The sequence below is a fragment of the Thamnophis elegans genome, chromosome 2 (assembly GCF_009769535.1).
Source record: "Thamnophis elegans isolate rThaEle1 chromosome 2, rThaEle1.pri, whole genome shotgun sequence".
Taxonomy (NCBI): Eukaryota; Metazoa; Chordata; class Lepidosauria; order Squamata; family Colubridae; genus Thamnophis; species Thamnophis elegans.
The window spans coordinates 91,949,854-91,969,677 of NC_045542.1; the positions used below are offsets into that span (position 1 = coordinate 91,949,854).

Genomic DNA, 19,824 nt, shown 5'->3' on the forward strand with positions numbered 1-19,824 from the left:
GCAAACAGCATTCTTTACCAGCACTGATGATGTTATCTAGTTAGGAGCCGCGGTAGCGCAATGGTTAAATGCAGCACTGCAGGTTACTTCAGCTGACTGCAGTTCTGCAGTTCGGCTGTTCAAATCTCACCAGCTCAGGGTTGACTCAGCCTTCCATCCTTCCGAGGTGGGTAAAATGAGGACCCAGATTGTTGTTGGGGGCAATATGCTGGCTGAAAGCCCTATGAAGCGGTATATAAGTCTAACTGCTATTGCTATTGCTATTGCTAGTTTGGGTAATGAAACATCTTCAAGAAAACAAGCAAACTTAGAGAGTACCAAGGATCCCTCATAACTTAAAAGTGGCTACGTTTGAGAAACATTGCCTTACAGTCTTAAGAGCCTTATAACAGGGTCAGGATTGTCTACCGGTAAATCTTGGGGGAAACTCTTTCATAGATCAGGTGCTTTGACAGACACAAAAAAATAGCCATGTTTCTTGGAGCCGCTAGATGGCACTCTGTCACAAAAGAGCCGATTTCTATGCAACAAGCAGAACAATTGGGAGGCAGGCAGTTGCGTTACAGGCGCTTGTGCCTCAACGGGTTTTTACGGATAATAACAATCTTGCACCCAGATTGCACTTTGTAAACCAGTGTAGTTTGGCAAACAGTGGTGCAATAATTGAATGCCAGGCCAAGGCATTCTGAACCAGTTCCAACTTAAAGAGTGTGCTGTACTGATCCAAACAGGTGACCAAGCCCTGGTTCAACAAACCACAGCTGAAATGAGCCAGGTTCACGCATTTGGTGTTCGGCAGAAATAATAAATAATGCATTAAATTAACAGGCCTTTTAAGTCTCGGTGAAAAATCCCGCACGAGCTCCTTCCTTTCTCCTTGGCCTTCTAGTTAATAAATTTATTAAAAATTTGAAGCTCTTCGGTGACAGCTAAAAAAAACGAGGGCTAGAAACCACTCTTTTTTTTTTTTGGCTGCCGGAAAGATTCCATCCTTTTCTTGATCCTTTACTTTCTCCAATTCGAAATAGCTCAGGGCATTTTACAAGACACCGCCCCCCCCCCCCAAAATATTCACCCGTCGTCAGAATCCATTTTGGGAAGAGAGCAGCCGCCCCCGCGAAACTGAGACCAATGTCGAACGACTCGGGACAATTGCAGGATTTCTCATAGGGATAACGATGGCAACATCTGAGAATCGTACCAAGAAAGCCCCTGGACGCTTAGCTACCAACCAAGCTCTCCTTGCAGATGCAATAACCAGACTGCTGCTATACAAGAGCCAGGTCTGGCCTCGCGAAGGCCAGGCAAGCTAAACTGCAGCCGGTGGGCTCCGCCTCGGCTTCCGTGCCAAGAAGAAGCAGCAGCGCGGCTGAGCTTACCGCAGGAGCAGCAAGCAACAGAGGCTTCTCCGCTGCAAGGAACGGGCATCCTTCTAGGGGGCGCAACTCAAAGCCTGCGGCCGGCAGCTTGAAGGTTCAAAACCCAAAACAGAGCTGCTGTTTAGTTGTCTGGGTTGGAAGTCGGAGCCGCCATGCCTGGGGTACAATACAACTCTTGCATCTCCCCAAAGCGTCACATCATCTCCATGTTGACCTGCATGGTCACGTTTGGAGAAAGCAAATTCAATCAGGTGACCTGACACAGGAATGAGCCAAAATGGAAAACCGGTGAAAAGGAAAAGTGTTCTACCTCGAGTGCTGTAGGCTTGCTCGGGGCATGCAGTTAAGTCCACGCTTAGGAATCTCATTCAGAGCAAGTGTATTATTAGGCATTCTTAATAGCAAAACTTAAGTTCAGTGTTAAGATACTTCTGACTTTCCATAATTTGTCCTGTCACGTGGTGTAAAAAGATGATGAACTGGCTCCCAAATTATGTTTGTATTTCCTGCAACTAAGTAAAATGCTGTTATTGGGGCCTGTAAAGTACCTGGCATTTGTCAAAACATATATCTCACCTTTGATCTGATTTCCTTCTGCATAAGAAGTATCTCACCCTTGATTTGTTCCCCCTCTGCCTAAGAACTATCTTACCTTTCTTATCTGTTTCCTTGACAACAGGGGGCCAAATGGCCAATCGTGCGATCAGAGGAAAGTGATAAGGCAAATAAGGCTAATGGAGAAGTATTATATCCTTTTGCAGGAATATACAAAACCAATAAGGAAGCGGAGATGTTATTTTATGACCTTCTCTGAAGGGTAGCTCTTCCCTGCATGTATCTTGTATGTGTTTGGAACAGCTGACCATTTAACCGTGATCAAGATTAAATGCAATATTTTTCAAGCCTCCCTTTAAGTTTCTTGTTTGGCATTTATGACCTTAAATGTATTATTATTGAACCTTACAATGGCATTTAAAATGACCGGTTTTGTTCTGTACGCAGGCAGAACGCCCCAGTGGCCAATCAGAAACACAGATATGATCCCATGTCATGGAACTACATTTCCCATAAGGCAGTCTCTGCCTACGTTTCCCAGGAGGTAGTTTCTTAAAGGAGACAGCTCTTAATTCCTACATTATCTATATACTGCCGGGGCAGCACAAAAAGGCAAAGAGATTAATGGTGGAGATGGATCTGGCTTTGGCTCGGAAAGAGGCTGAGTCAGCTTGCTAAAGGTGCGTGTGGGGACCGGCTCAGGAGGACCCGGGGACATGAGGACTAGAGCCTTGGCTTGCGTGTATAGGGAAACAAAGCGAGGCTGCTTTTCTTAGGCTGCTTTCATTTCGCTGATGCGGCGAGCATTCGTGGCAGGGGAGCGTCCGGATTTTCTAACAGCTGTGCGGAGACCCATAAGGCTGGCACAGCCCGGTGGGGGAGAGCAAATGGGAGGCTGTGGGAGTGGGTCGTCTGGCAAATATCAGCTGAGAAAACATGAAGTTTATGTGAAAAACGTTACGCTTTTTTTAATCTGGGAAAATCTCCTTTAATCATGGAAAAGAGCATTTGTTAAAAAGTGAAACCAAGCAAGTGAAAGGGTTTTTTTCTACTGAATTTGATTAGTTGTTTTACAGAGATAGTGTATATGTGACCAGCTGGAAACTCTATGGCTTTCTTTGTATTAGGAAAGGGCTAAAAATGAGACATTTCCATTAGGATATCAAAATAAATATCGTGCTCTGAACAATGTTTAATGTGTGTTGGAATAATTCCCGTTGGAATAGTTGTGAATAAAGGAACAGGGAAAAGAAAAATATGAGTATATGAGCACTGTACAAATATCTTTATTGGTGTAGGTGCGGTTTAGATAAGCACTCTGTGCATGTGTTGTAGTAAGTATGTTTGTGTGTAAAATGTGTTTCTGCAATGAAGTTCTTCCTGTTTAGGGAAACGATCTGGAGGCAATGTACAAAATGTTTCAAACCTGGAACTAATAGTTGCTTCTATAATCCCTAAATAGAGACTTTCAGGAAAGGTACATTAGCCAAAGTAGCATACAGGAACAATGAAGAACAACTAAGACTCTCAAACAGTTCTCTCCAACCTGGTGTTCTCCAGATATGTGAGAACACTGAAGAGGTAGTCCTCACTTAGCCACTGGAATTTCTATAGCTAAACGACATTGTGTGACTGCATTGTTTAACAAGGGCAGTTCCGGCACTTCTAATTAATGTTATTAAGCAAATCCTGCACCACTATTGAGTGTGAGATGACAAGAACAAGAACTTTGTCATTGACTTTGCTTGTCAGAAGTTGACAAGTTGACAATGAAGGTAGCAAATGGTGATTGTGTGACCATAGGATGTTGCAGTGCTGTAACTGTAAGCGTGTCACTGAGTCCTTGGGTTGTAATCACATGACTGTGGGAACTGATCCTAAGTATCCCTTTTGCTCAACAATGTTGTACATCTGTACGGTCAGTGTATGAGTGGTTGTTTAATGAGGACCCGTTCAGGACCCGTTCAGAGTTTAAACACATCTGGAAAACTGAGGGGTAGTTTGGAGCCTAAGTGTAATATAATATCCTCTCTATTTGTGAAACTACGTCAGTTTGTGATTCACTGCAGCCTGCTGGTCTTTATATACAGCTTCCCATAATAGTGACCATCTTTTGGAGGCAATAACCAAATAAGGTAAACCATAGCATCTATCTTTTGCACTACTGTTGCATTATCATCAGGAATACAGGAACAGGAAACTATACTGAGTTTTGAATACTCTATCCATGCTGATGACAGTTTTCTGTAGTTTAGTTGGTGTTTGAATAAAAAGTACTCACTGCTGTGTTTTGGACTGCGGTCAGAAAAGGACAAGAACATAGGTCACCCTTGATCTCCGAAGAATCCTTTTGCTTTGCTAACATTTCTCCTATCTAAGGTTGTAAATGTCTGGTATTTTTCCAAGTTCTACCTTCCTTAGCAGGGTTCTTTCTCTTTTTCTTTGTTTGCTGTTTAGGATAGAATTAGCCGTTTATGCCTCCTGCTGTTTTGTAATCTCTAATCTTAAAAAAGAAACATAAAAGAATCTACTTGTGATAAAGTGCCTCTACTGGTTGATTTTCAAAGTAGGGCTCTTGTTGTTATTTTCAGAAATTATAGGGTGACATTAAATCCAGTGGCGTAGGAGTATAACAAAAATCTTGTCTATGTGTTCTTTTAGTTCATGTCTTATGTTTCTAGTGGGCTAGGGGGATTGCATGATTCAGATTTGTTGGGGAGTTTTCTTGCCCTGCCTGGCAAAACAAATACCATACTTTTGCCATGGACTAGAAATAATCAATGTTGCTTGCTTACTACATGTTTTAAATTGTTTGGGGGTCATTTCCGGTCATTTAAAGAAATAGGTTAGATTGAGAACATCAGTTTCATTATATATTTGAAAAATAAAGGAAACTCCCTATGACTCAGAAATTTGGGGATGAATTATGTAACAAAGCTGGTTCCCCACATGCCTATATTTTAAAAACACATTTAGGAGACGGTGGGCTTTGGTAAAAGTTTCAGATATTGCTATTGCTATTGTTGTAGAAACTTACATAAGACAATGCCTGTGGGTGTTACATTCAAATTCCTACAATATCAGTAGGGCAGTTCCAATATTTTCCAATCCAGCAAAGAAGATCAGAAGGCTTAATCACAAGTTTAGTACAAACAATTCTTTGTCATATAATCTAAAATTGCAAAGATCAACTTTTCAGCCTAAAGCAATTCTTGTTTGTTATTATTTGATCTAAATTGCTGCAGGCTTATTAAACAAATACTAGTTCATAGACCCGTATGCTTCCAAAACAGATTAAATGGTGTCTAAATTTCTTCAGCATTCTTTATCTGTATAACAGTTAGAAGAAAACCCTTCTCTTCTGGGGCCAGGTAAGTGAGCAGAGGATGATACCTACTTGAAGTGGAGGCTGAATTTGATCGACAGCAGATAAAACCACACAGTTCTGCTCTTGAAGATAGCCAGGTTTTGAAAGCAAGTTTTGGAAATATTTATAGGAAAGCCTAGGGCAGGCCCTTCTAGAGCAATGGTGGTGATTTTCCTGGAAGGTTTGTGTTTGGTCTGAAAAGTGCCAACTTTTCACCTGCAGGGTGAGAAAGTCTTGTATCTTTTATGTGTTTTGGTGTCAGCTTTGGGTGACAGGTCAACATTGGAGAGTCGTTAGCATGTGCAAAAGAATGCCATGTCTTAAGGGGATGTCTTGCGGTTTTTATTAGTGTGGCTGATATTGGTTTATTTCCTACTGTGAGACACACTTAATTTCAACCCGAATATCAATGGGAGAGAAGGCTTATGGGGTCTTTTTGTATCTCTCACGTGTTCACTGCCAGGTCAGGAATGGTTGGTGTCGGTATATGGTCTGGCTAGTAGGGGGTGTCATGAATATTTTCACCTTCCATTAAAAATGTGTTTAGCAAGGATGTGATGATTGCTCAAGTAAATCTTTCTTTTCCAAAAATATATGAATATCCCCAAATTAGAGTATTTATTTATTGATATCCTGCCTTTATTATTTTTACAAATAACTCAAGGTGGTGAATATACCCAATGTGCCTTCCTTTTCCTATTTTCCCCATAACCGGTGAGGTGAGTTGGACTGAGAGTGACTGGCCCAAGGTTACCCAGCTGGCTTTCTTAGCTAAGACAGTATTTGAACTCATGGTCAAATGTCTCTTGTTTTCTAGTGGGTGCCTCAACTACTAGACCAGTGATGGCAAACCTTTTTCGCCTCAGGTGCCAAAAGCACATGTGCGCGTGCTATTGCGCGCGTGCCCATCCCCATAATTTAATGTCCCCCATGCTGTGCCCCCTGCGCATGCAAACATGTCCCCCCTGCTGCTCTGTGCATATGCGCATGGCTTTCTTGGAGCCTGGGGAGGGCGAAAACTGCCTCCCCGGAGGCCCTCCAGAGGCAAGAAACGGCCCGTTTTCCAACTTCCAATGGGCTAGTAGGTCCAAGGCTTTCTAGGAGCCCGGGGAGGGTGAAAAATGGACCAACAATCAAACAGGAAGTTTGGGAATTGACTTCCTGGTTGTCCGTTTGGCCGTTTTTCTCCCTCCAGGAGAAAATCTATTCCCAAACTTCCGGTTTGCGTGTTGGGCAGTTTTTCACCCTTCGGAGGCTTCAGGAGGCGTCCCTGAATCCTCCTGAGGGCGAAAAACAGCCCCAAGCACAAATCAGAAGTCCGTTCCTCAACTTCCAGTTTGTACGTTGGGCAGTTTTTCACCCTCGAGAGGCTTCAGAAAAGCTTCCGGAGGGTGAAAAACAGCCAAAAATCAAGGCTGAAAACAGCTGGCAAGCGTGCACATGCACACTGGAGCTGACAGGGAAACACCTCATGTGCCCTCATAAATGGCTCCACGTGCCACCTGTGGCATACATGCCATAGGTTTGCCATCATGGCATTAGACCAAACTGGCCCTATCTATAACCTACAAATCTCATCATTAATTTAGATCTTGGTAAATAAGGGAGTTGAATAATGTTGCATTTTACTTCCTTTGCTATTCTATCTGTAGTTAAACATATTTGCAACGGCATTTTCAGATTCAAACTTGCAACCTCTCAAAGTAGCAGAGGTGATGGCTTTTGCAAAAGTATCTAATAGAAGGACAGCAGAGCAGGTTTGGAATTTTAATATATTCTTGTAGTGTTTCACAATTTTGGGGTCCTGAAAAAGATATATGGAGTTTGTAATCTTACAGGCTCAAAGAAACTATTCTAAAATTATTCTGCCTGAAAGGTGGACAGACCCTTAGTGTAATTGTTCTGGAGTTCATAGAAGGATTTTTGTCCAAACTACAAGTTATTGCAGATACCACAGACTAAGTTCATAAGAATATGACTGACAGCAATATCTACTGGGAGAGAGGGAGATAAGAGGGAGCAAATGATTAAGGTACCCTTGCACTGAAATGATGCCCCTTTTGTATCTGCATCATGCTCTCACACATGTGTGAAAGAATCTGGAATTTATGATGGCACTACTGATGAAAGTGATATCTCTTGTGGGAGCCTCTGGTTTTACCAGCACCTGAATTACCAGAGATTAGAGTCTAGTCAGTTGAACACTGAAAGGAGAGCATGGCTGTGAATAAATATATTTGGTCTAAATGCCATCCACAATATTGATTCCTCTTACGCCGCCTGCCAATCTCAGTCTTCATGGTCTCAAATATATTTGGAGATACTCTCATTGTGAGGCTTCTTTTTAGAGTTTCTTTATCTTTTGGAATTTACCTTAGGTAAGAAAATAATCAGAAAAAAAGCTTATAGGCATTGGATATCAATGCGAAACTATTCTTATCTCGGAGAACAACAGAGAACAAATAGTACATGATTTTGCCAATCAGCAAACATTATCATTTAGAGCCAGATTTAACATCTTATCCTCATTGGGAAACAATATGGAAAATATTGAGCCTGTAGCTTGCTGAACTTGTCCATGTGACCCCCCCGTGCTGTTAAATTCATCCATTTGTGCCACATAGTTTCTGCTTTAATGACTGTTTAATAAGGCTAATGTATTATCCTTTTTATTACATGTTCCAGGTTGGTTTAACACATTTCATGTTAACTTCCTTTTGTCAGGAAAAAAAAAACACCCTCTTGCGACAGGATGTCGCAACATTTTGCATAGCAGCCATCAATTTCTGCTGACAAAATGAAACCAAATTCTGTTGCGTAATAGGCTTCGTTTTGGCTTCTTTAAACAAATTTTATGTTGGTATTTAAATATCATTTTACCTTTGTGGGAGTCGGGATAGGGTAATTGGTTGTTTTTCTTTGTTACTGATCTTTGCTCAAATTAAATAAATTTGATGTACATCTTCCCTTTTTGTCTTTATTTTTGGGATTATGAACAAATGGGGGTGGGGGTGGCCTTTTTAACTGTTCCCAAATTCAAATGTTACAGTGGATCAAGCTTGGCAGTATGAATTATTTCCCCTCAGCCCTCTTTTTACTAGAAAGATAATCACTTTGTTTATTGTCCCAAGATATAATGAGATTAAATTATAGAAAGTCTGTGTACCTACAGATACTGTCTGTTTTTTTATTTGGTGCTTTCTCTCCAGGAGTTCCTGAAAACTTTAAAAACCTAATTTTGTTCTTAGGACTAGGATTTATATTTATTATTTATTCAGTGGCCCCTGTTTTGTTTTGTTGTTTTGTCTCTCTCTATTAGGTAGTCCTCATCTTATGACCACAATTGAACCCAAACTTTCTGTTGCTAAGTGGGAAATTTGTTAAGTGAGTTTTGCCACATTTTATTACCTTTCTTGCCACATTTGTTAAATGAATCACTGCAGTTGTTAAATTAATAACACCGTTGTTTAATGAATCTGGCTTCCCCTTTGACTTTGCTTGTTGGAAGGTCACAAAAGTGAATCATATGATGCCAAAATGTGCATGATTTTGAGAAATTGGTGTTCATGAGGGAAATAACACACATTTAGTAACTGTTCCTAATTTTCTTAATTACAATTTTTGAAGAACAGTTTATATATAATGCTGGGTCAGGATCTTTCATGTCACAGTTGCTGAACAAAGCAAATGACATTGTTCATAGACCACTCGATGTATGCTTAATATTATATCTGAATCAGGTCTAGCTTCCTGTTAAGGTCATTGTAGACCAGACGTCATATATAAGTACAATATGATCTGTTCACTAATACAGCATCCAAATTGTTCTAAGTAGAGTTTTGCAGTTTACAGCTCCCCAAAGACAGAATCAACAATGTTGTAAAATATGACATATAAAAAATATGCTAAGAAAAACCATAAAGTTAAAATTAAATCCAAGACAAAAGGTATTTCATTTCTGCACAGTCAATATTTGTACTTCTTGGTTCTTTTTCTTTAGATAGACAAAAAGTTGATCTGAGTAATATATCTTCCTTTTGTGCAGATTTTCCTGACATAAATCTTTTTAGCAACAAGGAAATGTATTTTTATTCATCATTTGTAAACCACCCATCTCACCTCAATGACTCTGGGCTGCTCACAATAAAAAAAAAATGATACAAAAGCATAAATATGGTAAGACCAATGTTAAAAAGATTTCAAAGGTAGGGTTACAGTATTAAAAGTTTAAAAGTTAACAAGGTAAAGAGAACACTCTCACGAGACCAACATTTCTAGGATTGCATATCACATTTTTGACTTCCATGCCATTTGGCAGACATGGGTTTTAACATTCTTTCGGAAGGGCAGAAGAGTGGGGGCCTGCCTCACGTCTGGAGGGTGTGGCTCCCTTCCTGGATACTACCAATTAAACAATAGGATTTGCAACATACCCTCCCTGTCTGAGAACTGGACAATATAATTGACATTGAAAGTTAAACAAGCTGTTTAACCCTGAAAGCAGTGAATGCTGAATCAAGTAAAAGCCATTGCAATATGATCAAAATTAGTTTGATCTCACTCTGTATCCGAGTCAGCGTCCATGAAAGGAGATGAGTGAAAAGTTTTTTTTGTTATTTTTTTTATTGAAAATTTTAGAAAAAAAAACTTTTACAAATGTTTACCTCCCCCCTACCTTCCCCACCCAACCCCTCTCCCCTCCACCCCGACTTCCCAGAACCAATACAGGGTATAAATCTTTAACAAAGGTATTCTACAATAAACTTAAAAAAAAAGTTGGTATCATCTTTCATTTGAGCTTTAACTCCTCTTTGCTAGGCTAAGTCTAAACACATTATATCATTCCTTGTTTCTTCAGTCAAACTATCTGGAATTGCTTAGTCCCATATTTATTTTGAGTATAATCAATCCATATTGACTCAATTCGTACCCTCACCACCCTCCAGACCTTCCGCATAGCCCTTAAAACCTGGCTGTCCCGTCAGGCCTGAGGTTAAAGACCGCAACCCACCCGAATCGTATGAATGTTGTGCTTTTAATGATGTACTGTCTTATGTGTTTAATCTGTTTGTCCTCCCTTCCTTCCGAATTGTGAGCCGCCCTGAAGGGAAAGGGGCGGCATATAAATAAACTACTCATACTCATACTCATCTTCTCCACTCCAGTTTATATCTCTCATTTGAGTGATCCTTGAGATATGCTGATATTTTAGCCATCTCTGCTAGGTTTGTTACTTTTAATGTCCATTCTTGAATAGTAGGCAAATCTTCCTTCTTCCAATATTGCGCCACCAACAGTCTTGCTGCCGTTATTAAGTGCAAAATCAAGTTAATCTCTATAGAATGAAAAGTTTTGTCATAATTTTGGTTGGAGAATTCATGTTTTTTAAAAATTCCTAAAATCTGACATGCCCTGTTTTTCATCTAGTTTATTCTCCTTCATTGTGGTCTTCAAGGCTTAAGCTACAGCTTCTTATGATTGGCTACCACATATTGTCTAAAAATTCTGGGATTTAATGTCTAATCACACTTCAAAGAGACGTCAGCTGAACTAATTTATAGAAATTAGTCCTATCTGTCTTGACCTCTTCTCTGAGTACAGAATGGCCCGGGAGAATTGGATAGAAGTGCTGTAGTTTGCAAAGTTCAAAAATCTGTGTCGGTATTGTTCAGGGTAGTGGGAGTGGGTAAATGAATTTCAGAGAGGCTATTTCTTACCTGCTGGGAGAAAGTGTGGGTGTTTTGGACTTTGAAAGAGTTACACTTTGACTTCAGTGGTAATTATAATGATGTTCTGATCTCAAAGTGTTTCTCTGATCTGGAGTTTTCCTTTAAATATGCTCCTGTTGCAACTCTTTGTGTAGGTCAGAAGGTGTGGCACTCTACATATATAATTATCTCTGCCAGAATTTGTTCCATTGATAGGAGCAGTACACTTGTGCTACAGCCATGGTCCATCTAGAGAAATTTTGTGTAATTGAAGCCACAAAACCCCAGGTGGGAAATGTTGAGTTAATAAATGCTACGGTTATTAATACTGCTTTTCCCGCAGTCACAATGTCCACCAAGAGGTTGTGTAATGAAGACTACAATGATTACAGCTCAACAGATGTGACTCCTAATGGCAGTTTCCCAGATGGCTTGAACAATATTTCCAGTCCACCATCCTACCAACGATTTGGAGAAACAAATGGAACAACGTAAGTGGTTTTATTCTTCATTAGAATCAGTCTGCATCTAAATGCATAGGCAAATTAATTTAACCTTAAGGGAAAAGCATGCAGGCATCATATTAGAGTCTTTCAGATTACAGATAAAAAACTAAAGCAGTGTTCATTCAAAGATAAACTTACTGAATTTACTGGGGATTCAGCATGCAGACTTGTGTCCTGATTATGAATTACTTAACATTTCAGATTTTTAAAGTCAATTTTCTTCTGGCCCCTCACTGCTTCAGTTCCTCCTTTTCAAAGATTTGTATCCATTATTAGTATTTTCCCCAAACTATTCTGAACATGGAAATCTCTTTGCTCAAGATGGCAAAGACAGAAATCAACATAAAGTGGTGGCCCATGTTCTCAGCCTTTTTAATGTTTCTGATTTGGCATCACTAATCTTTATCAATTGTGCAAGAAAAGTTAAGACTTTGGTTCTGTGACATTTTGAAGCCTGTACATTGATTTAATTTGTATCTGTGAATTTACTAGTGTGATATTATTTGAAAGCTTGTCTTGGCATCTGTTCAACAAAAGAAGTTTTGTGTTATCAATTGAATTACTAGATCTGCTGATGCTATAGAGCTACCTTAACCCCTATGTGGACATAGGGTCAAGAGTGTATTAACAGTTGATACAACAGCTGCTTGCTTTCTGTAAAATCGGTGTCTGGCTGCTGCTATATATTCCCCTCCCACATCTCCAAAGAAAGTGCAATCTTTCAGCTTCAGCTTTTGTTTCTTTTGCCCTAATCCAGGGATGATAATTTTTAGAATCACCAAATGTTGCTGAACTTCAACACCTGAGATTCTTTACTTTATACAGTATATGCTTCATGGATTTCTAGAATTGTAGTTCTGCAAAGTTTGGGATAGTAGAGGTTTTACATCTCTATTGTTGAAGAAACAGCAATGGGTTGTTTGGAGTACTTAAATCTCTCTGTATTTTTTTTTCTTCAGATGGTACCAAACCTTAATACATCTCTTGAAAGGAAACATTGGTACTGGCCTGTTAGGACTTCCATTAGCAATCAAAAATGCTGGTATTGTGGTAAGAATTTTGCATTTGGTTGGTTTCAACTGGGATCACATGACTATTCTTTGAGAAAAAGACCTGTCTTGCTAGTTTCATTACATTATTTCTTGCTTGTTTAAGCAAGAAATTTGTGTTGTTGGCAAGTAAATTTTGTTCTGAGAAAAAAATGATCTTCTGAACTTTCTCTGAGCTATCATTTCTAAACTAACTGTTACTCTTGCAAAGTCTTGCAACATAATGTTTTAAAAGCTCAAGAGAAGAATAATCAAGATGCTAAAAATAGAGTAAAATATTCTTTCCTCAATTTCTGGTATTTTTTCTACTATTGCATCAACTAGGTTTGTGGAAATGCTGCTGAATTTGCCACATATCTAAATATGTTTTTAAAAGCCTTTATTGTAACTGGAGAGGACGAGAAGCAATAAAATGATTAATATTCACCATAAATGAAAATTTATAATGAGAAGTTGCCCCTTACTGCTTTTAAAATAATTACAGCATTTATGATACATGCTAGAACAGAGAAAACATATCATGTTTGCTTATATTGAAAAAAGAGGAGTTTAGACACTGATCCATTTTCTAGCAATTTGAATAAGAGCCACGGCAAACATCTAAGCTAGAGTATTTTTAGTGTCCTCATCTTGTTCTATTGATAAACTATCTAACATTAAGGAAGTGCATATTTGTACATCAGATAATATTCACTCAACTCAGCCTGAGTAATATATTTATTTTCTGTTCTGTGAAATAATTACCTATGTTATTAAGTATGTAGGTTGTACTAACAAAAAACATATCTTCAAGTATATGGACATCCTGTGCCCTAACATTTTAATCATGCTCCATAAACTAAATATGACTCTAATATGAGCATTTGAACTCTCCCAGCAATTCAAGGTTCTTCAGAAACCTGCCCTCCAGATCTTATAAGTTATAATTGAATTAGGTTATATCAAAATAGTTCTAATGTCATACAAAAGAACTAAATTAGCTACTAATTATATTATGTTGACATCCTCAGCACACATGAATGTAGGTAGCTGAAGAGAGCCAGGGAGACAGTTTTGAAGAAGCGAAACAGAGACATTGATTGCAAAAGCATGCTTTAAGGCTGGGAAACAGAGAAAACACACAAAAAAAGCCGGACCTGATGTGGAAGAGGACTGATTAGTTCTCTATTAGTCCTCCTCTTGATCCTTAGACTAATGTACAAGAGGAAGAGAGGGAAAACCTCAGACAGCTTTCAAGGTGTTGTTATTGTGGCCTATATCAATAAAGTTAAGTTTCAGCCAGACTTGTAGAGTCTGTTTCCTGACTTGGCCCACCTCAAAGGGCTAACATTAATCTTACCTCCTTTCTCATGCTTCTCTCTGTTTCTAAAGCATGTTTTTATAATAGGAATAAGGAGACATCAGGATGGCAATAATGCAAGCACAGCTATTATGAAAACGAAATGACAAAAAAGTGAATGGCTTGTGTCAGCATGGAAATAAAGATTCAAAGTGAATTACGGGATCAAGAGGAAGTAGCTAAGAGAGAGGGAAAACCACATAACTGAATAATATGGAGAAGTCTGCTTGAAAGAGGAAGAATTGAAAGAAGTGAAACATCTCCTCAGTAATCTTCTGGAGGACTGAGTGGATTATCAACATGATAAATAACAGACAAATGGCAGAACAATTGTTTAAGAACCAGAAAATAAATGAAACAGAAGCTTATTGCAGTATAACATAACCTTCGGGCACCTGAAGACTTTGTGCTATATATATAAATGTTTGGGGGTGCCAATATTCTTGAACAGATGCACAAAGAGTTATAGTGAATTATGGACATTTGTAGCTTTATGTATCTGATAGAATAAATTAGTTCATTTAAACTGATGCTGTAACCATCTGTCTTTAAGCAGCTACAAGTTTTTTACTTGTCCATTGGCTTCTTGGTCCTTTTGTCGTATTTATTAAAGATAGGTTTCAGAAAAAAAATAAGCTGAAAAAAGAGTTTCAAAGGAACTAACAGAGTATTGATAAAATGAACATACTTAGTGCTAATGGAAACTATTCTAAAGAAACAGTAGAAATATGTTTCAAATTTATCTAATTAACATTTTCTAGACTGGCATACAATTGCCTTTTGATAATTTATATTATGTATTTCCCACAAAACTATGCGTTAATGAAAACTTGACACAAGAATGCTTAATGTCAAAAAGAAAATGGGTTGTAAAGATATTTGTATTAGCCAAAGTGTATAAAATTTGCATTAAAAGAAACAATACATATATTTTCATATATCCATTTTATGCAACTTTTTTTTTAAGGTTAGAAATTGTAGAGAGAAACTGAAAAACTGAGAGGAATAAACTAAATTAATTGACCAATTCTTTGCAGGGTATAGAACTGTTAAATAAAACACATATCCACAAACAAACTAATGCATCTTCAGACAGAATTCATACTTTGTGATAAGCCAGACAGAAGTTTGTTTGTTTCTGGTTTAATATGCTACAAACAACTGTCTAAATGTAGCTTTTTAGGAAGATATATTTAAAATATCATGGCATAATGCAACGTGCAACCCAAGTAACAGTAAGATATTAGAACTTTCTATCTTTTCTTTTTGAAGCATATTGGAGAGTTCTGTTGCCCATTCTGGTATATAGTTATTTACCTATATTGCTTAGGTTTGATATATAAGTATGCCTTCAGATCCAGCAGAGTTTAAATATAAATCAGGTTGACCTTGTTCCCTTTTCCTTGTCCCAATTTTAAAAGAATGTTGTCTCCCTTAATTGTTCATTGAATAGCTTCTTGAGATTTAGAAATGTTGTTGGCATGATGCAAGTAAAGAGATTTGGAATAAGGAGGTGTTTCTTTCCAGTAATTAGCAATCAATGGAACGTGGCCCAAACCACATCAGAAGATAGAGGCCTGGATTTTTAGCTTTTGTTGTTCGCATTTATAGGGATTAACCTATGGCCACAATAATTAGAGAAAAGGGTGATTTACTGATGGATTTTGGCAGCAAAATATTATGAGATTGATGAGGCATAAAAACTTGTAAGAATTACAAATTAATGTAAGTTTAATAATTAACCAAACATTTTATAAACATTGTAGTATTCACATGGTAGATATACCAAAATTCAAAGATCAGATTATCCACTTTGGGTTTTTTCTCCTCCCCTCTTTTGAATGATGACTGTTTCAAGAATGGCTGAAAACTGTTCTGTTTTATTAAAAGGCTGCATTTATCTTTCTGATGGCAAGAGTATGTTTTTAATTCTACTCTTCTTTCACTGTTTAGCTGGGTCCCATCTGCTTGCTTGTGATTGGAATCATTGCAGTACATTGCATGGACATCCTCGTTAAATGTGCCCACCACCTGTGCCAGAAGTAAGAGGGAATTTTGACAACTGCTATCCCTGGAAGAAAATGATTGTGGTTATAAAATAGCTGAAATAACAGTGACGAAACTAATTTTTTTGATAAAGAAAGCAAAATATAGAGCAGGGAATAAGAATTAGCTTATGTTGAAGGGATGGAAATCACTTAATCATAGTGGGGACGGGACATTACACAATTCTATTATGTTTCATTAGCTGCTGGAAAAGCTTCAGATTGCACACTCTGTTTTCTCAAATGCTACTAAAATGAATAAACAAAAAAATGATGCTTGAGCCATCCATTTAGAAAATATACAATTCACCTTTTTTCAGAGCTATTTCCATCCCTGGGCAAGCATCCTTGGTATGCAGAAATAAAATAAATTTCTGTTAACAAAACCTAGTGAAGTTTGGTTTAGAAAGCTAAACTTGGCAATTTTACTTATAGAGTGGACCCTTTTGGGGGGGGCGGGGTTGGGTCTTTAAATGATCATTGAATTGCCCAACAAGTCTCAAGCTTTTTACGGTTCTGTTCTTTTCTCTTCAAGCATACTATGATGCTAAAATTAGAATGACTAATTTTGGAGAACTTGTAATTAACTAAAGCACAGTTGACCTTGATATTGAAATACTACTAGCACTCTGATGGATTACATTGTATCTAAATTATGAATCACCTACCTATAGACCTTAAGTCACCTGCAACCTCAAGATACTAGAACCCTGCCCAGTTTTCCCAACGATCCTTTGAAACCACTAGATTGGTGGTTTCCATATTGTTTAGCACAAAGCAGCAGTCTGATCCTTATCAGCTCTTCATCAGATTGATCAGCAGACTTAGGAAAAGTGTGCTTCCAGTATTTTCTGTAAGATGGTTGAAAAATTGACTGGATTGCTAATGGCAACAGTATTCCATATTGGTTTCTGAGAAGGAAGGAGGAAATCTTAATTGCTTCTTCCTTCTTCCCAGTGACCCAGTTCAAGAGTCCTGGTTTCCTAGTGTTATTAACAATATGGATTAACTATTAACTAACAAAATTGATGAATTAAGGCTACATATTGCAAAGACTAAATACATCAAGAACTGTTGTGTTTTGCTAATGACAGAAACTTGGCTTCATTCATGGATGCAGCTGTTGAGTGAAAGGCTACGTAGCTCACTGGCAGGACAGGAATAGTGAATCCGGCAAGAACAAAGGGGAGGTTTAAGCCTTTATGTGAACAAAAGCTTGTACACTGAAGACAGCATTTAATTTCGTTGTACCATCTGCAGTGACAGTAAAGTAAACTAAAACTATTAGCAGAATCATTGGGAAAAGGGTAGGCTAAGCATCTAAAGCAGGCCTGTCAAAAGCAATGTGTCACACGCTGGCCACGCCCATGCCCGGTTTAGTGAAGGGGGGAAAGTCCCAATACATCATGTGACGCTGCCCTGATGACCTGTTTGACACCCCTGATCTACAGCAATGCAACAATGCCCCAAATAGCTGTTCTATATCAGCAGGAGTCTGGTAGCAGCCTTTTGAAGTAGAACATTACATTCTATTAAAAAAAACATAAGCTTTTATGTCTATGAGATTCTCAATCATCTGGGTCATAGTTGTCCCAAAGGTGCTATTTTTTGAAGAGTTGAAGAAGTTTCTTGGATGAGAAGCAATATGTCTTCAAAGAAAATCAAGAAAGTCCAATTGCCTCTTTAAAAAAGCATCTTTGGGATAATCGTTTATGAGCTGCAACTGATTTCATCACAAACATTTATGCCCGTTAATAAAAGTCATTAGCCAGAGAAAGTGCTACCAGATTCCTGATTTTTTTTCCCCCATAGACTAATGCATCTTTCTTCCTACAATGTTTGCCTTTGCTCTGTTTATGTAATATTGAAGATTCTAATATGTGCAAAGTTATCTCTTCTTCTATATGGGTAAAAATAATACTGTTTTTCCTCTATGCATGAGGGTTTTTATTGTCACATGAAGCAAAATGAAAAAGATCAAAAGGTCTAGCAGGGAAGCAGGCAACATTTGAAGTTTCAAGATCTAAGATGTGTAGATATACCTATTCTAATCATTAAACTCCACACTACATGCCTCAGAATATCACAAACAGAAAATCTAAATTACAGCCACTACTCTTAAGCATGCATAAATATTTGAAATTTTTCTCTTGAGTTTGTTTTCTTGTCATTTTCTTTTGTCTTGTGCCATTGTATTTCTTATATTGTTCGGGGTTTTTTTATGTTTTAAGAATTGTAAACCACCCAGTCATGATTTACAATTACAGAGCTTATAGGGCAGCATACAAATTGAATATATTATACAATTGTATCACAGCGGCCAGTTGTTTCGCCGGATTTGGCATTGGTTACTAGTCGGGCCCCACCCAGGGGCCTAGGACGTCGTAACGTATTTTCGTAATATGCGTGCAGATCCAAGCAGTGCGGCTTTTTGCATTTGACTGATGGTGATTTTGTCAATTTTTAACTGTTTTAAATGTAATTCCAGTGCTTTTGGTATAGCACCCAGTGTGCCAATTACCACTGGAATTATCACTGCTGGTTTGTGCCATAGTCATTGAATTTCGATTTTTAAGTCCTGGTATCTTGCGATTTTTTCATGTTCCTTCTCGGCAACCCTGCTATCACCTGGTATTGCGATGTCTATGATTGTGACCTTATTTTCTCAACCAGTGTGATGTCTGGTGTATTATGCGCCAGTATTTTGTCGGTTTGTATACGGAAATCCCACAAGATCTTGACCATCTGATTTTCAGTGACTTTTTCAGGCTGATGTTCCCACCAGTTTGTTGCTGTTTTAATATTATAATTTTTGCACAAATTCCAATGGATCATTTGTGCTACTGAATTGTGCCGCAATTTATAATCAGTCTGCGCGATTTTTTTTACAGCAGCTGAGTATGTGATCAACAGTTTCATCAGCTTCTTTGCAAAGTCTGCATTTGGCATCATCAGAGGATTTTTCGATTTTGGCCTTAATGGCATTTGTGCGGATAGCTTGTTCTTGCGCAGCCAGGATTAGTGACTCTGTTTCTTTCTTTAATGTACCTGTTGTTAACCATAACCAAGTTTGTTCACTGTCCACTTTATCTTTTATTTTTTCCAGAAATTGGCCATGCAGTGCTTTGTTCTGCCAACTCTCCATTCTTGATTTTATCACATGTTTTCTGTATTCTTATTATATAATATAATATATTATTATTATTATTATTATTTATTATTTATTGCACTGTTTCTTCTTTGTCAAGTGTTGACTGCTTCATTGGAGCAACATTGAAGGATTGGGAGAAACATTTCCGAATCAATTGAAACTGCAGATTCTGCTTATCGCAGACAGTTCGAGTTTTGTATCTGCAGATTTTCCTGGCTATAGCTGTTATTTCTTGCTTTATTATTTCTAGTGCTTCCTTAGTTTTCTTGGTTTCTAGGTGATATTTCTTGATCAGGTATACTTTGGTCTTCGGGTTCTTCAGCTTTTTTTTCATTCATCTGATCCAGCTTGCTTGCATCTGGTCATAAAATGCTGATCTTAATTTCCAACATGATCTTCCATTTTGGTGGTGGACTGTTTGTTTTTTGTTGATTTTTCATCCCAGGTATTCAATTATAGATGCATCCATGCTATACATTAGTTGATTTGTTTCTTGCGGTGGGCTAGTGCTTATATTTGACATTATAGTGTTGGCATCTTTTAGTTCTTGTGCCATTTCTTTGGAACAGGCTTTGGGGCAGAGAACCTCATTCAGTTGTTTTTGTGCTGTTCTGGATGCTCATTTATTATTTCTTTCAATTTTTCTTGTTTTATAAGGCTTTGTTCTTTCTGAGGAGAAGGCAGAGGAGAGGGTGCTTGGTTTGGGAATGAAAATAATTTGATAT

The 19,824-nt window shown here is 38.1% G+C and overlaps 1 protein-coding gene across 1 annotated transcript in view; it reads left to right on the forward strand.

Moving 5' to 3' along the window:
* Positions 1-2,507: 2,507 nt before the first annotated feature.
* LOC116503853 (proton-coupled amino acid transporter 1-like) overlaps positions 2,508-19,824 on the forward strand; it is a 30,943-nt gene continuing 13,626 nt past the window's right edge. Inside the window, exons 1-4 of the mRNA XM_032210527.1 lie at positions 2,508-2,614; positions 11,353-11,500; positions 12,475-12,565; positions 15,857-15,945. Coding sequence (XP_032066418.1) covers positions 11,358-11,500; positions 12,475-12,565; positions 15,857-15,945 — 323 coding nt within the window. The 5' untranslated portion in view covers positions 2,508-2,614; positions 11,353-11,357. The remainder of the gene's footprint in view (positions 2,615-11,352; positions 11,501-12,474; positions 12,566-15,856; positions 15,946-19,824) is intronic.